Here is a 13,755-nt window from a genome sequence, read left to right as displayed (position 1 = left end):
AATGGAATTGAATAGGATCGAATAGGATCGAATAGGATCGAATAGGATCGAATAGGATCGAATAGGATCGAATAGGGTCGAATAGGATCGAATAGGGTCGAATAGGATCGAATATGAATGTACCGGACCGAAAAGGATCGAATAGGACCGAAAGAAATCGAATAGGAGTAAATAAGGAAACTAGAATAGAATGGGATCGAACAGAATCGAACAGGATCGAATAAGATCGAATAGGATCGAACCGAACCAACCCGAAACAATCCTACTTTCTTATTCGATCCTTTTCGATCCTATCCGATCCTATTTGGTATTATTCGATCCTATTCGATCTTGTTCGATCAAATTTGATTTTATTTTACGTTATTCAATCTTAATTGCATAAAATCTATCCTATTCGATTTTATTTAATACCATTCTATCAAATTTGATCCTGAACGATCCTATTCAATTCTATTCGATCTTATTTGATCCTGTCTTTTCGTGTACTAATATCCTTCTTGACTTTTAAGTTTTCCTTCAAAGAAATTATTTAAAAAAATTTGTTCAAAAATTACGTCCAAAAAAATTTGCTTTTTGTACTGTTAATTCTTGATCTACAATTTTGAAAAATATAATGTAGTAAAGCTGATTTTTGGCTCTTTTTTTATTTGGTTTCATTTAAATATCTTCAATAAAATTATTAATTTTAGAAAAACACTAACTACCATTTTTTTTTTGTTATAATTGAATTCAATTTTGTAACAGCTGTATGTATTCTGTGTTATATTTCATATCTCTTAATTTTGGCTACACAACGTAGATAGAAATTTTTGAAACAGAGGTATACAGTTAACAGATTAATCGAATTACATGATTGAAATTATTAGATTCCCCAAATTTTTATTCAACTTTTCGTTTTTAATCGAATACATAGGCCATGCACGTTATAAAAGCGTTCATTTCGAAGTATTCGCAGTGGTACGTGCGTCGAATAGAGTCCTATGAAATTCGACACGGTAGCTCTTAATGACTGCAGATATGCGAGGATCACACAAAATTTCGAAGTGGGTTTGTATCGGAATTCGACAAACTCTCTTTCTATCTTTTTCTATCTCTGAAATATGCAGTTGTTCATCATTCTTCTGGAATAATATATTTATTGTTAAGAAAATATAATTAATTATCGTTCGACATCGAATCCCACGTAAATTATTCCACATTCTTATAGGAAATTGTCTTTTGTTTTGATTTATTTGATTTTTAGATACGTTGTAATTTTCGTCTTCCTGAACAAATGCGTTGTATGGCACAATTTGATCATATGGGCTATGCTACAAGAATTAAAATGTCCAAATTTAAAATGTATTTAAATATAATCATATTCAAATTAACATATAGGCTTTTCGACTCAATATATGTGACCTTCGGTAAGAAATTACATTGTAACAATCTGTCTACATATTTCTTCCTCTTCTCACACGATGACGGATTATAAAGGATGACAATAATGTGAAATTACCCACGTAGATATTTTCTTGACTTGAAGACCTTCAATTGTAGGATTTACCAAGAGATAGTCGAGAGGAATTCGTTGAAAATCGACTGGAGGCGTAATTAATTAATTCTAATCGCGTCAGTGTGCACAGCTTGCAAGCGGCAACGGACAAGCCAAGTTATTACATCGGGATACGTGCTTGTAGTAGCATAGCTATAAAATTTGCATTAATCGTTCGTTACCAATTGGACAGAAATTCGCTGGATAAAAAACCGAGGAAATTCAAATGTTCGTTATTTCAACAAAGGTAGAGTTAGAGTAAAAAGACCGATAGGGAGTTTTTGAAGATATTAAGTTAAATGGATGGGGTGCTAACGAAAACGGAAAAGTTTATTATATCATCGCGACAAAAACTCTTTGCGAGCAAATGACACGTATAAAAGAGAACGATCGCAGACGCAAACGTAATCACGTAAGATGAGAGTCACATGACGTGCGACAGCAATAACATTTTTCATTTCCTAAAGCCGACAATGACGACGACGACGGTAGAAACGTTGAACCCCGTTTGTCAAAGAAGAAAACTAATTTTTAAAAATTCCCAGTACTTCCAGAGACGCTACGTTATAACACGTTTATACTTATATCTCTTTCGAGGTAGGACTAAAAATGGTAGCTTCTACTATTTTAAGAACTCGAAAGAATTTCTAAATAAATACCACGGCACTCTCTTTAATTAACGTTTCAAAGAAAAATGAATAAGAGGGAGGGAGAGAGAGAGAGAGAGAGAGAGGGAGAGAAAGAGAGATTATCCCGGCAGAGTTGACGGCTAATAAACTTTTATAATTACCGTGCAGACAACGCAAAAGTAGTAAGAGAGAGAAAGAGAGAAAGAGGGAGAGGGAAAAGAATAAAATAATCCTCACGGGAGAAATGAAGTTTCAAATGCACGTACTATAAACATATGATTCGAACGATTCCACTGGCACGCAAAGTTCCTTTCGTGAAATTAATAAAGCGAGTGTTGAAACGCAACTTCCACCGTACCGAGAATCTCAGTATATTACAGGCATGCTTTAAAAAATGCGTTTACTCGAAACGAAGCTATTTAAGGTCCGAAGCTTCTCCTCTTGAGAGGCATCCAAATCAAATTTAACGAAAGAAAACAAAAGGCGAAATGAAAATTACAGGAAACCGCGAGATCGATTCGCGAGAAAGTGAGAAATAAGTAAAGAAACGCAAAGAAAGAAAAAGAGATATAAAAAAGAAGTAGGAAGAAGAGATCAAGATAGGAACAAAAGGAAAGACTGAAACGAGAAAGTGTGAGACAGAAAGAAAGAAAGAAAGAAAGAGAGACAGAGAGAGAGAGAAAGAGAGAGAAAGAAAAGGAAGAAGTACAAGGGACTTATTTCTGAGCCGGCGAGCTCGAGTTAAAACGCCACGGGAACGTCGGCTTTTATTTATGAACTATTTGCCGCGGCTACGATTTACGAGGTGAATCGCGGAAGGGTGAGGAGGGCTAGTGTATAGATCCCGGTTTCCTCTATAAAAGGGCTTGGGAGGAAGGTAGGTGTGCGGAGAATAGGGAAGCGTCGAAAGAGGAAAAGGCGAGAAAAGCCGAGTCTCTCGTATAACAGAGAGTCTCATTCGTGTGGGAGCATCGTGAACGGATTCGAAGAGGTAAAGGAGAACGCGGAAACCGCGTGCTGAAAGAGTACCGAAGAAAATAAAGGCGGATGAGCAGGATAGAAAGAAGCAGTAGGCAGAGAAAAGAGAGAGAGAGAGAGAGAGAGAGAGAGAGAGAAAGAGAGAGAAAGAGGAAAAGAGAAAAAAAAAAGAGAAAGAAAGAGGAAAAGAGAGAAAAAGAGAGAGAGAGAGAGAGAGAGAGAGAGAAAGAGAAAGAAAGCAAGGGTGAACACGCGAGCGAGGAGTCAGCCTTTGACTGGCCCGGCTCCAAATCTACTCTACAAGCTTTTTCTATTTTACCCCCTTATTTTTCCGTTCGCCTGATTTATCGTTTTATTGCAGAGACTGGCCGTATCTCTCTCTCTCTCTCTCTCTCTCTCTCTCTCTCTCTCTCTCTCTCTCTCTCTCACATACACACAAAGATTGAGCATCCCTTACCAACCACGAGCTTTTCTCCAATCGACTCGTAACGACGTTCGACTTGTGCCTAAGCTATGGCCAACGGCAACTCCACAAGTCTCTGGCACGAAAACGTAAGAATAACCGATACCAAGGCTACCGCTGTGGCGCTTTCCAAACTTGGATCAGCGCCACATTCAGGACGGCAAATCGGCACGAAACGGATAAGACGCATGTGACTGACTGACTGACTTTTGTCTTTTCACCTTACCGGACGTCTCGTTATGAATCTTAATGGTGTCACGAACGGTTGACTGACAGCCGAGGTGTTTAGAGCGCGAACGAATTTACTTTTCATCGTCATTGTCGTCGTCGTTGTTATCGTCGTAGTTAAAGGACGATTTATAACGAAGACGGCTTTTGAGGTTTAGCACCGCCCTAAGGTCGCCTCCGGTTAATTTTCCCATCAGGCTACGAAATAATTCATTAAAACTATTTCGTACGGCAACAGGGGCAACTAGTTACCTACCGTGCCGCGCGTGCGTTGCGGCTTATCGGAAGAAATATGGATATTTTCCGTGACCGGGCTGTAAAACTTTCCGAATCGCGCCAAGCTCCGCTCATAAAACACGACGTCGATCCGTCTTCCGGCTTGCTCTGTTAAAACACGGTAGGTACATATATACCAGCTTAATTACGATCGAATAATAATTTTAAGATCGGCGAGAGATCTTTCTTTTTTCTTTTTTCTTTTTTCTTCTGTAATCTTTTTTTCACTTTTTTTCTTTTTTTTTCTTTTTTCTTTTTTTTTTTCTTTAATCTCTTTCTTATCTTTTCCTTTATATATATATTTTCATATAAACAACCGAGAAGAGAAAAGACGAACTCAAAGTTCTTGTCCCATCGCATCATGGCCGTAACCTCGTTTATCGCGTCCGCCACGCGATAACGTATCGCGTTGTACAAACGATCGGTATAGTTTTCGAGGCATGCATCATCCGTGGAAATAGCTCGAATGCTCCAGGCGGGCCACCAGCTTCGTCGTCGTGTAAGCGTGTACCCGCACGAGCGCGAGCATGTCGGACAGTGGAGCTCGTATATCTTTGTAATAAACTCCGCTGGCTCGGCCCTTCAGGGTCGCTCGGTGTACTTATGGCCCGCCAACGTTAATTACCGGAATAATTGTCCGGAGTGAAAATCCAGCCCTTTCAATGGATGGACTTCCTGCGGTTTCCTGAATGCCCTCTGATGTAGTGCTGCACGAAAGGAATATGAACTTATGTGAAAGAGAATCCAAGAACTTAGGTTTTTCATTCGAGCATCAACTAAAATTCTCTAAACGTGGCTTTCCTATTTTTAGTTTATGTTTAGATTGTATTATGCTTGTCATAAATTTTCTTTCATACACGTATTATTTTTTTCATTTGAAAAGTGGATCAAAAATTAAAAAAAAAAGATTCCGTTTGTTCTATTATTATTATTATTAACATTCTAAAAGTCAAATCTTCTATATAAAACATTTTATTCATATGTTCTTATAATTCTGGATAGAATTTAATTCTATAATTTCAATTATATTTTAAATTAAAACAAACATTATCCTATTATTTTAAACAAGTGTTCACTTCGTACATCATACTCAACTCTGTTTAAAGAGAGTAATCAAGATCAAGATCATTTTCATAATGCTCGAAAGCATCAAGGTAAAACGTTAGTGGTCGGCATCTTAAGCGACAGGATCGTTCTTCGGTCGTTCTTTTCGCGAACTTCCTTCCAGGTCGGCTCTGTGAATACATTACATCGTTGGCATAAGCAAGAAATGCTTGGCGTTGTTCTGCGGGTACCGGAAGTCGGAGATCAGCAGCTAAAATGAAGCTATCCTTCCGTGATACGGGTTGTTACGGAAATTAAGCGCGAGCGAGAACCTCTATGCTCGCCGTTAAACTCCGTTGTAAGCGCGCAAATAATAGAGATTACGGACAAAAGTAACGGGAGATAGTAGGTATAAAGAGAAAGAGAAAGAGAAAGAGAAAGAGAAAGAGAAAGAGAAAGAGAGAAAGAGAGAGAGAGAGAGAAAGTGAAAAAAAAGAGTGTTAAACTGCAACTTAGTAGAATAAAATAATCCTCTTATTGTTAGTAGTGAATTTCAAAGATTATGTTTGTTATAGTAAAGATGATAAAAAAAAAAAAAAAAAAAAGGAAAGAATAGAAAGTAATTCTTAAAACAACGGAACTTTATCGATCGAAAAGACTTTAGTTACGTAGTAATTCGATGTTCCATATTAAAATTCGTTCTTTTCTCGTCTGACGAGGAAGCCACGAAGACGATGGCAACGTCGTTCGAGTTGAGCGACGCCGACGGGCCAAGAGACACGAGCCCTCTTTCCCTCCATCCTTCTACTCTTTGGAAGTTCGCCAAAGTCACGATGCGCTGGCTCTCAACTTCGACTTCCTCTACATGGCAGACACGTTTCGGTATAGTAGCCGAGAGTACCACCGAGAAGAAACGAGGATGAATATGGGATGAATGATAGGATCGTCTTTGCGAACCTTTCTTTAGAAAAGAAGATCGGTTTCATGAGAAGGAGAAAGAGGAAACGGAGTATGTGACTCTTATAAGGATTCCACGGATGACAGATATTCCGATATACTTCTTTAAATTCTCTAAGCCAATTATAAGTAATTTTTTTACTTTTTTTTTTTTAATAGAAAATATTAAAAGAATAAAAGATCTATTTAAATAAACATATGATTGAAAATAATATAATATACGATATAATATAATATAATATATTATACGGAGATATAATAAGAAGATAAAAGAGACAATTTGATTTCAACATTTTAATGAACGATTTATTAAATTTTGTTTATTCCGTCTTGTTTTTAGAAAGGATTAATCTGAAGAATCTAGAAAAAATATTGATTTTCAATGCTTTTATCGATATTCTGATACGAACACACTAGTCTCTGCCTAACAGTTATCACCCTTGATCTATTAATCCCACAACCGAAACAAATCACGAACTTATCTATTCGTAGGCACGGTCGCGGAACGTCACATATCGCTAAAACGTACCTCGCGTAGATCTTCACAGGCATACAATATAAATCTCGTGGATGCTGTGCGAATAATGTGAGGGAGAACGCAGAGACCGTTCCGCACGCAGAGAAGTTGCTCAGAAAATTGAAGTCTACCAGTAGTCTGAGAGAAGTTGAAATCGCGAAGAAAAGATGTTGCAATGGTAGTAGTATCGTTTATTAAACTTTAAAACGATGATCCATTTTAATAAGAGAACAACTATCAGTTTTATATACAATTTTAAAAAATTTTAATATAATAAAAAATAATTTAAAAATTGATCTTCAAACATTCTATCGAAATATTATTAGATATAATATAAACCTGTGACGAATTTATTTCAAAATCTTTTGAAAATTTCATTGATAAATATAAAATCTATATGCATTGTTCAATTTTTTGCAGATTCACGATATATGACGAATCTGAGAGAATGAAAGGTGAATGCTATACATACATTGATACTAACCCCTGCTGACAGGGTAGACAGTTTTTTTATTGTCAGATGTTGAAAAGCTTAGCGTGTAAATCAACAATAACCGAGCAGGCTCGTTTTGTATGAATCTCGATTTATCGTGCATCCATGTTTCTTCCTCGTGTTACGTCATTTTGATCGAGGTATTCATGCTTAAAATATTCGCTAGCACAATAATGCTTTCCAGAGAACAAAACTTCTGTACCCCCATGGGCCACCTCGTACATCCTATCTACCTTTCATTCCTTTTATATCCGATGCTGGAAAATATTTGTTGTGATTTCGTTGTTGTTTTTCTTTTTTTTCTCTTTAATAATGTCGATTCGCTCTTTCAAACGAACTCTCGTTTTCCAAGGATTATATAAAATTTGTTGGATAACAGCAGATTCGAAAAAAAAGTTGTCGAAAGTTGATGATTCTCTGCGAAGCTTAACAGAGTTCGCAATTTTTGCTTGTTAGGAAGAAAATCTTACGACGATGGCAATAAATGTAACGATCACAGCCGAAGTGAGAGAACGATACTTGGAAAGGATTCTTACGGGTTTTTTGCAAGAATCCAACTTTACCTATATAGGTACCTAAGTACTTACATGTATATAAAGCTTGATAAATGATTTTCTCTTAAACGTGCTAAAGTATAGACACTTAATAAATGTAAAAATAATCGTTCGATCTTTCTTCTCCATTCGTAAATAATAGTTAAAATAGTTCATAAAATCATGGTTAAATTCTTTCTTCTCTTTCGAATGTGTTTGAGTAAAGTGCAATGTCATAGAAGCGTATTTTATTGAATATAAAACAAATATAGTAGCATTTACGAGACGATAACGTAGTATACAAAATTACATAAATTTCGTCGATCAAAAAGGAGACGTAAAGGATGTAGATATATTATATATATAGTAAAGAGAGACGATCTTGGTAAATCGCAAGAAGAAGGATCGTTGCGTCAGCATCGTTCACAAGACTATTATACGATCGTAGGACAATTTTCGTGTTCGCGGAGACGTATCGACGAGAGATAGATAGAAAGAGAAAGAAAAAGAGAGGGAAAGAGAGAAAAAGAGAGAGAAAGAGAGAGAATAAGCCATTTCAGCGCTTTTACGTAGTATCGCGTAATGCGCAAAACCTCGGCACTCAGAGGTGGGCCGCCATTTTCGTGGCGGAAAAGCCGCGACCCATAAATCCGTCGTCCTGCACCGGTGAGCTCTACCTGCGGGGGGTTTATAGCTAATAAACGCAAATACCTGCCACAGAGCCGTTCATTCTACTTATGCGGAATACATAAAATATTGAATACACATTAACTATCAAAAGCGATACGCGTACGGAACGACATAGACGAAGTAGGAAGAGTAGCAACGCGGTAGAATGATTTTAATACCCTACATTCGACCTTCTAGTATCTATCTTTCCGCCATTATCAATGTATATTTCAATGTGAGGAAATTACGAGACGGAATACACGATCCCAAGCTTCGGGGATTTAACGATGTTTCGCCATCTCTTGTTATTTCATTTCTCTTTTGTTTTGTTGGTATGAAAAATCGATGATCTCTTTCTCTCTTTCTTTCTTTACCTCTCTCTCTCTCTCTCTCTCTCTCTCTCTCTCTCACTTTCTCTGTTTTTTCTGTATTTTTATCTCTTTCTTCCAGTTTTATAAAGACCCAATCTTCTTTTATCACGAGACATTAATATTAGTTCCAAACGAATTTGTAAGAAACGAATAGAATCGTGTATCATTTTGTATTCGCGTATCACGCGTTAAGATCAACATCGAACAATCTTCGTCGATCTTCCCATCGATCTTCCCGTTGTTCGTATTTATTAAAATATGATAGCAGTCATTATGTCATATTTGTATTGAATATAATACAAAATTAAAAGTGGTGCATTGAGTATAACAAAATTAAAAGAGATTTTGAATTCACTTTTACTTTCTTCTATTTTATTATATGATGAGGTTTCATGATATCAAAAGAAAAAAAATTTGTAGTTTTGTATACAATAAAACCCATTCAAACAACACAAGAAGTGTTGCGTGTCTGCGTGCTATCTCTTGATTTTTTTCTCCTTTACGTTTTACCTCGATCTTTGTTTTCGAAAGCTTTTCTTTGCAACTATTAAGGGCCATCACGGTGCCGACAATAATACGCTACAGTATCTTGCAATAATGGCGTGCTAAGGGTCGTAACTCCGGAGTCGCCGTCTACTGATGGAACAAAGACTCGTCCGAGAAAAAGTGTATCGTTAAAGAAATTAAGTAATTAACGGCACGAGTAAGAAGTGAGAACGTATATTTTTCTACTCGTGCGTATATAAAGTGAAAAGTGGTAGAAAGATAGATTGGAAATGATGAGAAAAGAAAAAAAATGAAAAAAATAAAAAAAAAATAAAAAGAAGTAGAGAACTCCTATTTATTTTTTGTCCGCTTATACGACTGAACTGTCGAGAACAAACAAAGCGGAATTTAATTTACGACCTTTGAAACAGCCCATCCAATTTATATAGAACATAACAAATATGCTCTTATTGAGCCGAAGCAATTTGATTCGATAGTCGAATCGAAAGATAAGTTTTATTAAAAGATTGAATGAATTAGATTAAGTAGACCACAATTATTTAGATTTTTTTTTTTTTTAGAGTTGAAAATGACGAAATAGTAATATTTGTATTAAAACATAATCGTGGTAACAAATCAATCAATCGAAAAGGATTGATTAAACAAATATCTCGTTAAATCGTACCACAATTTTGGAGATAAGTAAAGTAAAGTACATACATCTATGTATATAACATAAAAGAATAAGGAGGAAAGAGACGAAATGCACGAAGGGAGGAAAATACGTGCGACGTGCGCACGAAACTTCGAAACGATGTACGTACAAGTGTGTTACGTCTCACGAGAGTGTGGCACGTGGAAAGGGAGCGTATGTCGTGGCGCATGAAACCCACCGGTATGGAAGGAAAAATAATATATAACGAGCTCGGAGTAAGAAGTGAAAGAAAGAACGAGTGAACGAACTAAAGAGAAAAAGAGAGAGGGGAGAGAGAGAGAGAAAGACAAGAAAATAAGAGAAGTAGAGAAAAATACGAGGGACCAAATCGTGAGAGAGAAATCAAGGAGAAAAGTAAACCGAAAACTAAATCGTCGGAGAAATTGAGCAGAAAAACAGAGGAATCACGATTTTTCGATGTTTTTGCAATTTTGTCTCGCAAACCATCTCTTTTCTCTCTGTCTCTTTCCCTTATATCTTATTTCTTTCTTTTTTTTAGCTTTCTTTCTCTATCTTATGTTCGTGTTTTTCGAAAACCGTCCTTATTTTTCTATCTTTATTTTTTCCCCCCTTTAAATAAATATTTCTTAGATTTATAATATTTGAAAGATTAATATATGTCATGTAAGAAATCTTCGTATCGTATTTATAATTTCTAGATGGTATCAATTTTCGTGATGATACACTTGACACATTATTATCACGTTGTTAAGGTTCGCGAAACTACTAATGAATCTCGATAATATACTTTGCAAATAAGTGTTTATTAAACTTGATATTACGGATTTTCATTTGGTGATAAAAATCAGAATGATCTTTCTCTTACCTCTCGGATGATTTTGCAGCCTCTGACAACACCGATTTGTGAGAACAACGCGCACAATAAATCCTCAGAAACACTGTGATCCAGATTGCCGACGTACCTGGGTCAACGAGACAAAAAGAAAAAGCGAAATATGTGTACGAATCATTAATGATTTTTATTGTTTTGTTTTTGCTTTTTTGTATATAAAAGCAAATAATTTAAAAAAAAAAAGTGGAATGTAGAAAAGGAAGGGAAAGGATGAGCCAAAAACGTAGAATTATCTTGAACTTTGAATTAGATCGCCAATTCTTGATAAGATGAGAGTGATGGAACGAAAACAAATTGGCGACTATTTTGTTGGTTTATCCCATAAAATAGCGAAATATAATGAAAATCTTCATTTCAAAGATTCTTGTTTCTCTCTACGTGATTATAATCTTTAAAAAAAAAATTAAAATCAAAATTTATTCCGATCCATATTAAAACGTGAGTGTCGAAATATAGATCGTGAGTTGTGATAGATAGATGTAGACAGATAGTAACATATTGCTACGTGCCAAAAAGCCACATATGTGACTGGCGAATTAGAGCGGAAATAGGCAAAGCTTCAAATTTCTGAAAAGCTGTACAAATACCTATATCGGTATAGCGCTTCGTGTAATAAATTTTCAAAGTTGGTGCTGATTTTCGATTTTGGTAATGGAAATAGGAGTTACGAATAGTGAAAAGTGCTGAAAATAGGAGAGAAGGGAGTAAGGAAAACAATAACATAATGCGTATGCCACGGTTACAACGGTACCAACGTACGAGAATAGAATAATAGTAAATGTCAACAAACCTAAACGTAAACTTCCTCAATGTTTGTAAAACTTTTTATACATTGAATAATAATAATGAATAATAATTCATTTCTTGATGATAAAAAGGTAATAAAGATGAACGAAACGTTTCTTCCATTAAATATTATCAAAAGTGATGATTCTCGAATTTGAAAGAAAAAGAGAGAGAGAAAGAGAGAGAGAGAGAGAGAGAGAGAGAGAGAGAAAATTATATTTTATATTCGCTTTTTTCTTTCTTTCTCTTTAAAATCGATCAACCTATAAACTATAAGCGTATAGAGGATTTACATACATATATTTATATGTATATGCATGTACCGATCCGATCTTTTCAAGATCGGATAAAGACCAATGAGACTACTCACAGAGTCTTCGGTGGAATTTCATCCGTCATGATGAGCCCGTAACGAGTAGTCAAACCGTCGCAAAGTACTGGCAGCTCTCTCGAAGCTCTCTGCCAGTCGCACATAAAGTAATTTTATTTAAATACACCTTTATGCACTCTGCCTAGAGCCGTAGAGGACTTTAAGTGCATAATAGTTTTCGATAGTGAGTGAGAGAGAGAGAGAGAGAGAGAAAGAGAGATGGATGGATGGAAAAGAGAAAAGAGGTGGAAGAGGGGGAAAGCTTATAAACTCTTCTTGGCGCTTGCGTAGCTCACATTGAAGTTAGACGAGATTTGGCGAACGTTTTAACGTTTTCTAGCCCCAAGATTCAATTTCTAATCTGTATAATCGATCGTGCATTATGATTAATGAAAAAACGTCCAAACGAATCTTTCTCAGATCTCGGATTCGAGAGTAAAATTAATTAAAGCTCCGTCTATGAAAATGATCGGACAACAATATTAATGTCAAGGACGTATAGAATAGTAATCAACCTGACAGTTGTACATACCAGATGATATATTTCAAATTTATACGAATAACTTATTGGAAAAAGATTGAGAAACTTTTGAAAGATTTCGTCGGATTTTATTGACTAAATGTCAAATCGTAAGACGATAAAAATATGTTGATATCGTTAAGTCGTGAGTCTTATGAAAAGAAAGAAAAGTCTGAGGAAGAAGAAGAAAAGTATAGTTTGCAGATTACACATCGTCAGGCAGCCGCTATAAATAATTCGCGAGTAGGTATCGTAAATGTCAGAGAGTTTTTCCAAGGTGTAAATCACTCTTACCCAGACTCGTTGTAAAATCTCACCCTCTTCTATCCTCTTTCATTTTTCTTTTTTTTTCTTTTTCGTCCTTCTTTTCTCTCCCATTGCTATTCCTATAGTATAAATGTCTGTCTCGCGATACTCCCTGACTATTCTCACACGGTGAAAAGGGAAACATGGCCGTGCATCATATGCAAAGCATAGTATGTACATCGTCAAGCCGCTTTACACTACGAAACACTGTTGACACAGGTGGATGTGTATGAAAATGGTATTCATAATTCATCGCGCTACGGTATCACTTTCGTTGAGGATATTTTAAGCTCAATATGCAGTTGGACATTGAATTTTAATTTCCTCGTTTCAATAATTCTATGAAGTTAAACGAATATATTTTTTTTATTTCATTTAATTACAACATAAAAATACAATTGTCGATTCATCGAAAGGATTATAATCGGCAATTGTAAAATTATCAAAGAAGAAAAATTTTATTAAAAAACAAAAAAAAAAAAGAAAAAAAAAGGAAAAAGAAAAAGAAAAAATACTTAAAGAGTCGAGAGTGAAAAATACTGATAATTCATGACAATAGCTGTGTTTGTATTTGTGTGTATGGTACAAACCGTACCAATGCGAGCAACGTCAAGTTGCATGTGCGAAAATATTGCCTTTCAGTGCCTCGTAGAAGAAGCAGGAGCCATGAGGTATCGCGAAAAACTTCGTTTTGCGAGAAACGATAAATCATCTGGAAATTCGCCGACAGGCATGTAGTTTTACGAGGATCTGCACGCAAAATGCAAAACAGTCCTCCTACTCTGTAGGCTTGTACTGCAATTAATTAGCGTTACGTGATAGCTGTGGATGTGTCGAAACTTCTGTTTTTTCTTTTCTCGTTTCTCTCTCTCTTTTTCTTTTTTTTTTTTTTATGGTGTAACTGAAACAAGTAGCTACAATAAACTGACAGCACTTGTAATGATTCGATCGAAAATGGGATTATGCGATAAAAGATGTACGATCTTGGTCTATCTATCGACTTTGATATAAGGAGAGCACATGGCGA

The 13,755-nt window shown here is 35.9% G+C and overlaps 1 protein-coding gene across 5 annotated transcripts in view; it reads right to left on the bottom strand.

The window, feature by feature from the left end:
* LOC124422825 (mucin-4-like) overlaps positions 1 to 13,182 on the bottom strand; it is a 43,284-nt gene extending 30,102 nt beyond the window's left edge. For 4 of the 5 annotated variants that reach the window (XR_006941930.1, XR_006941931.1, XM_046959749.1 and 1 more), the window contains exons 1-2: positions 11,903 to 13,182; positions 10,720 to 10,816 (exon numbers count right to left, since the gene is read on the bottom strand). Coding sequence is in view for 2 of the 5 variants with exons in the window: in XM_046959748.1 (XP_046815704.1) it covers positions 10,720 to 10,816; positions 11,903 to 12,006 (201 nt within the window). In the remaining 3 variants the exon portion in view is untranslated. The remainder of the gene's footprint in view (positions 1 to 10,719; positions 10,817 to 11,902) is intronic. The other variant, XM_046959750.1, reaches the window with a different exon arrangement.
* Between the last annotated feature and the right edge of the window lie 573 nt (positions 13,183 to 13,755).

This window comes from Vespa crabro, chromosome 3, assembly GCF_910589235.1.
Source record: "Vespa crabro chromosome 3, iyVesCrab1.2, whole genome shotgun sequence".
NCBI classification, from domain to species: Eukaryota; Metazoa; Arthropoda; class Insecta; order Hymenoptera; family Vespidae; genus Vespa; species Vespa crabro.
Note: the sequence above shows the minus strand (reverse complement) of the source record. Positions and strands in the feature narration are given on the sequence as shown.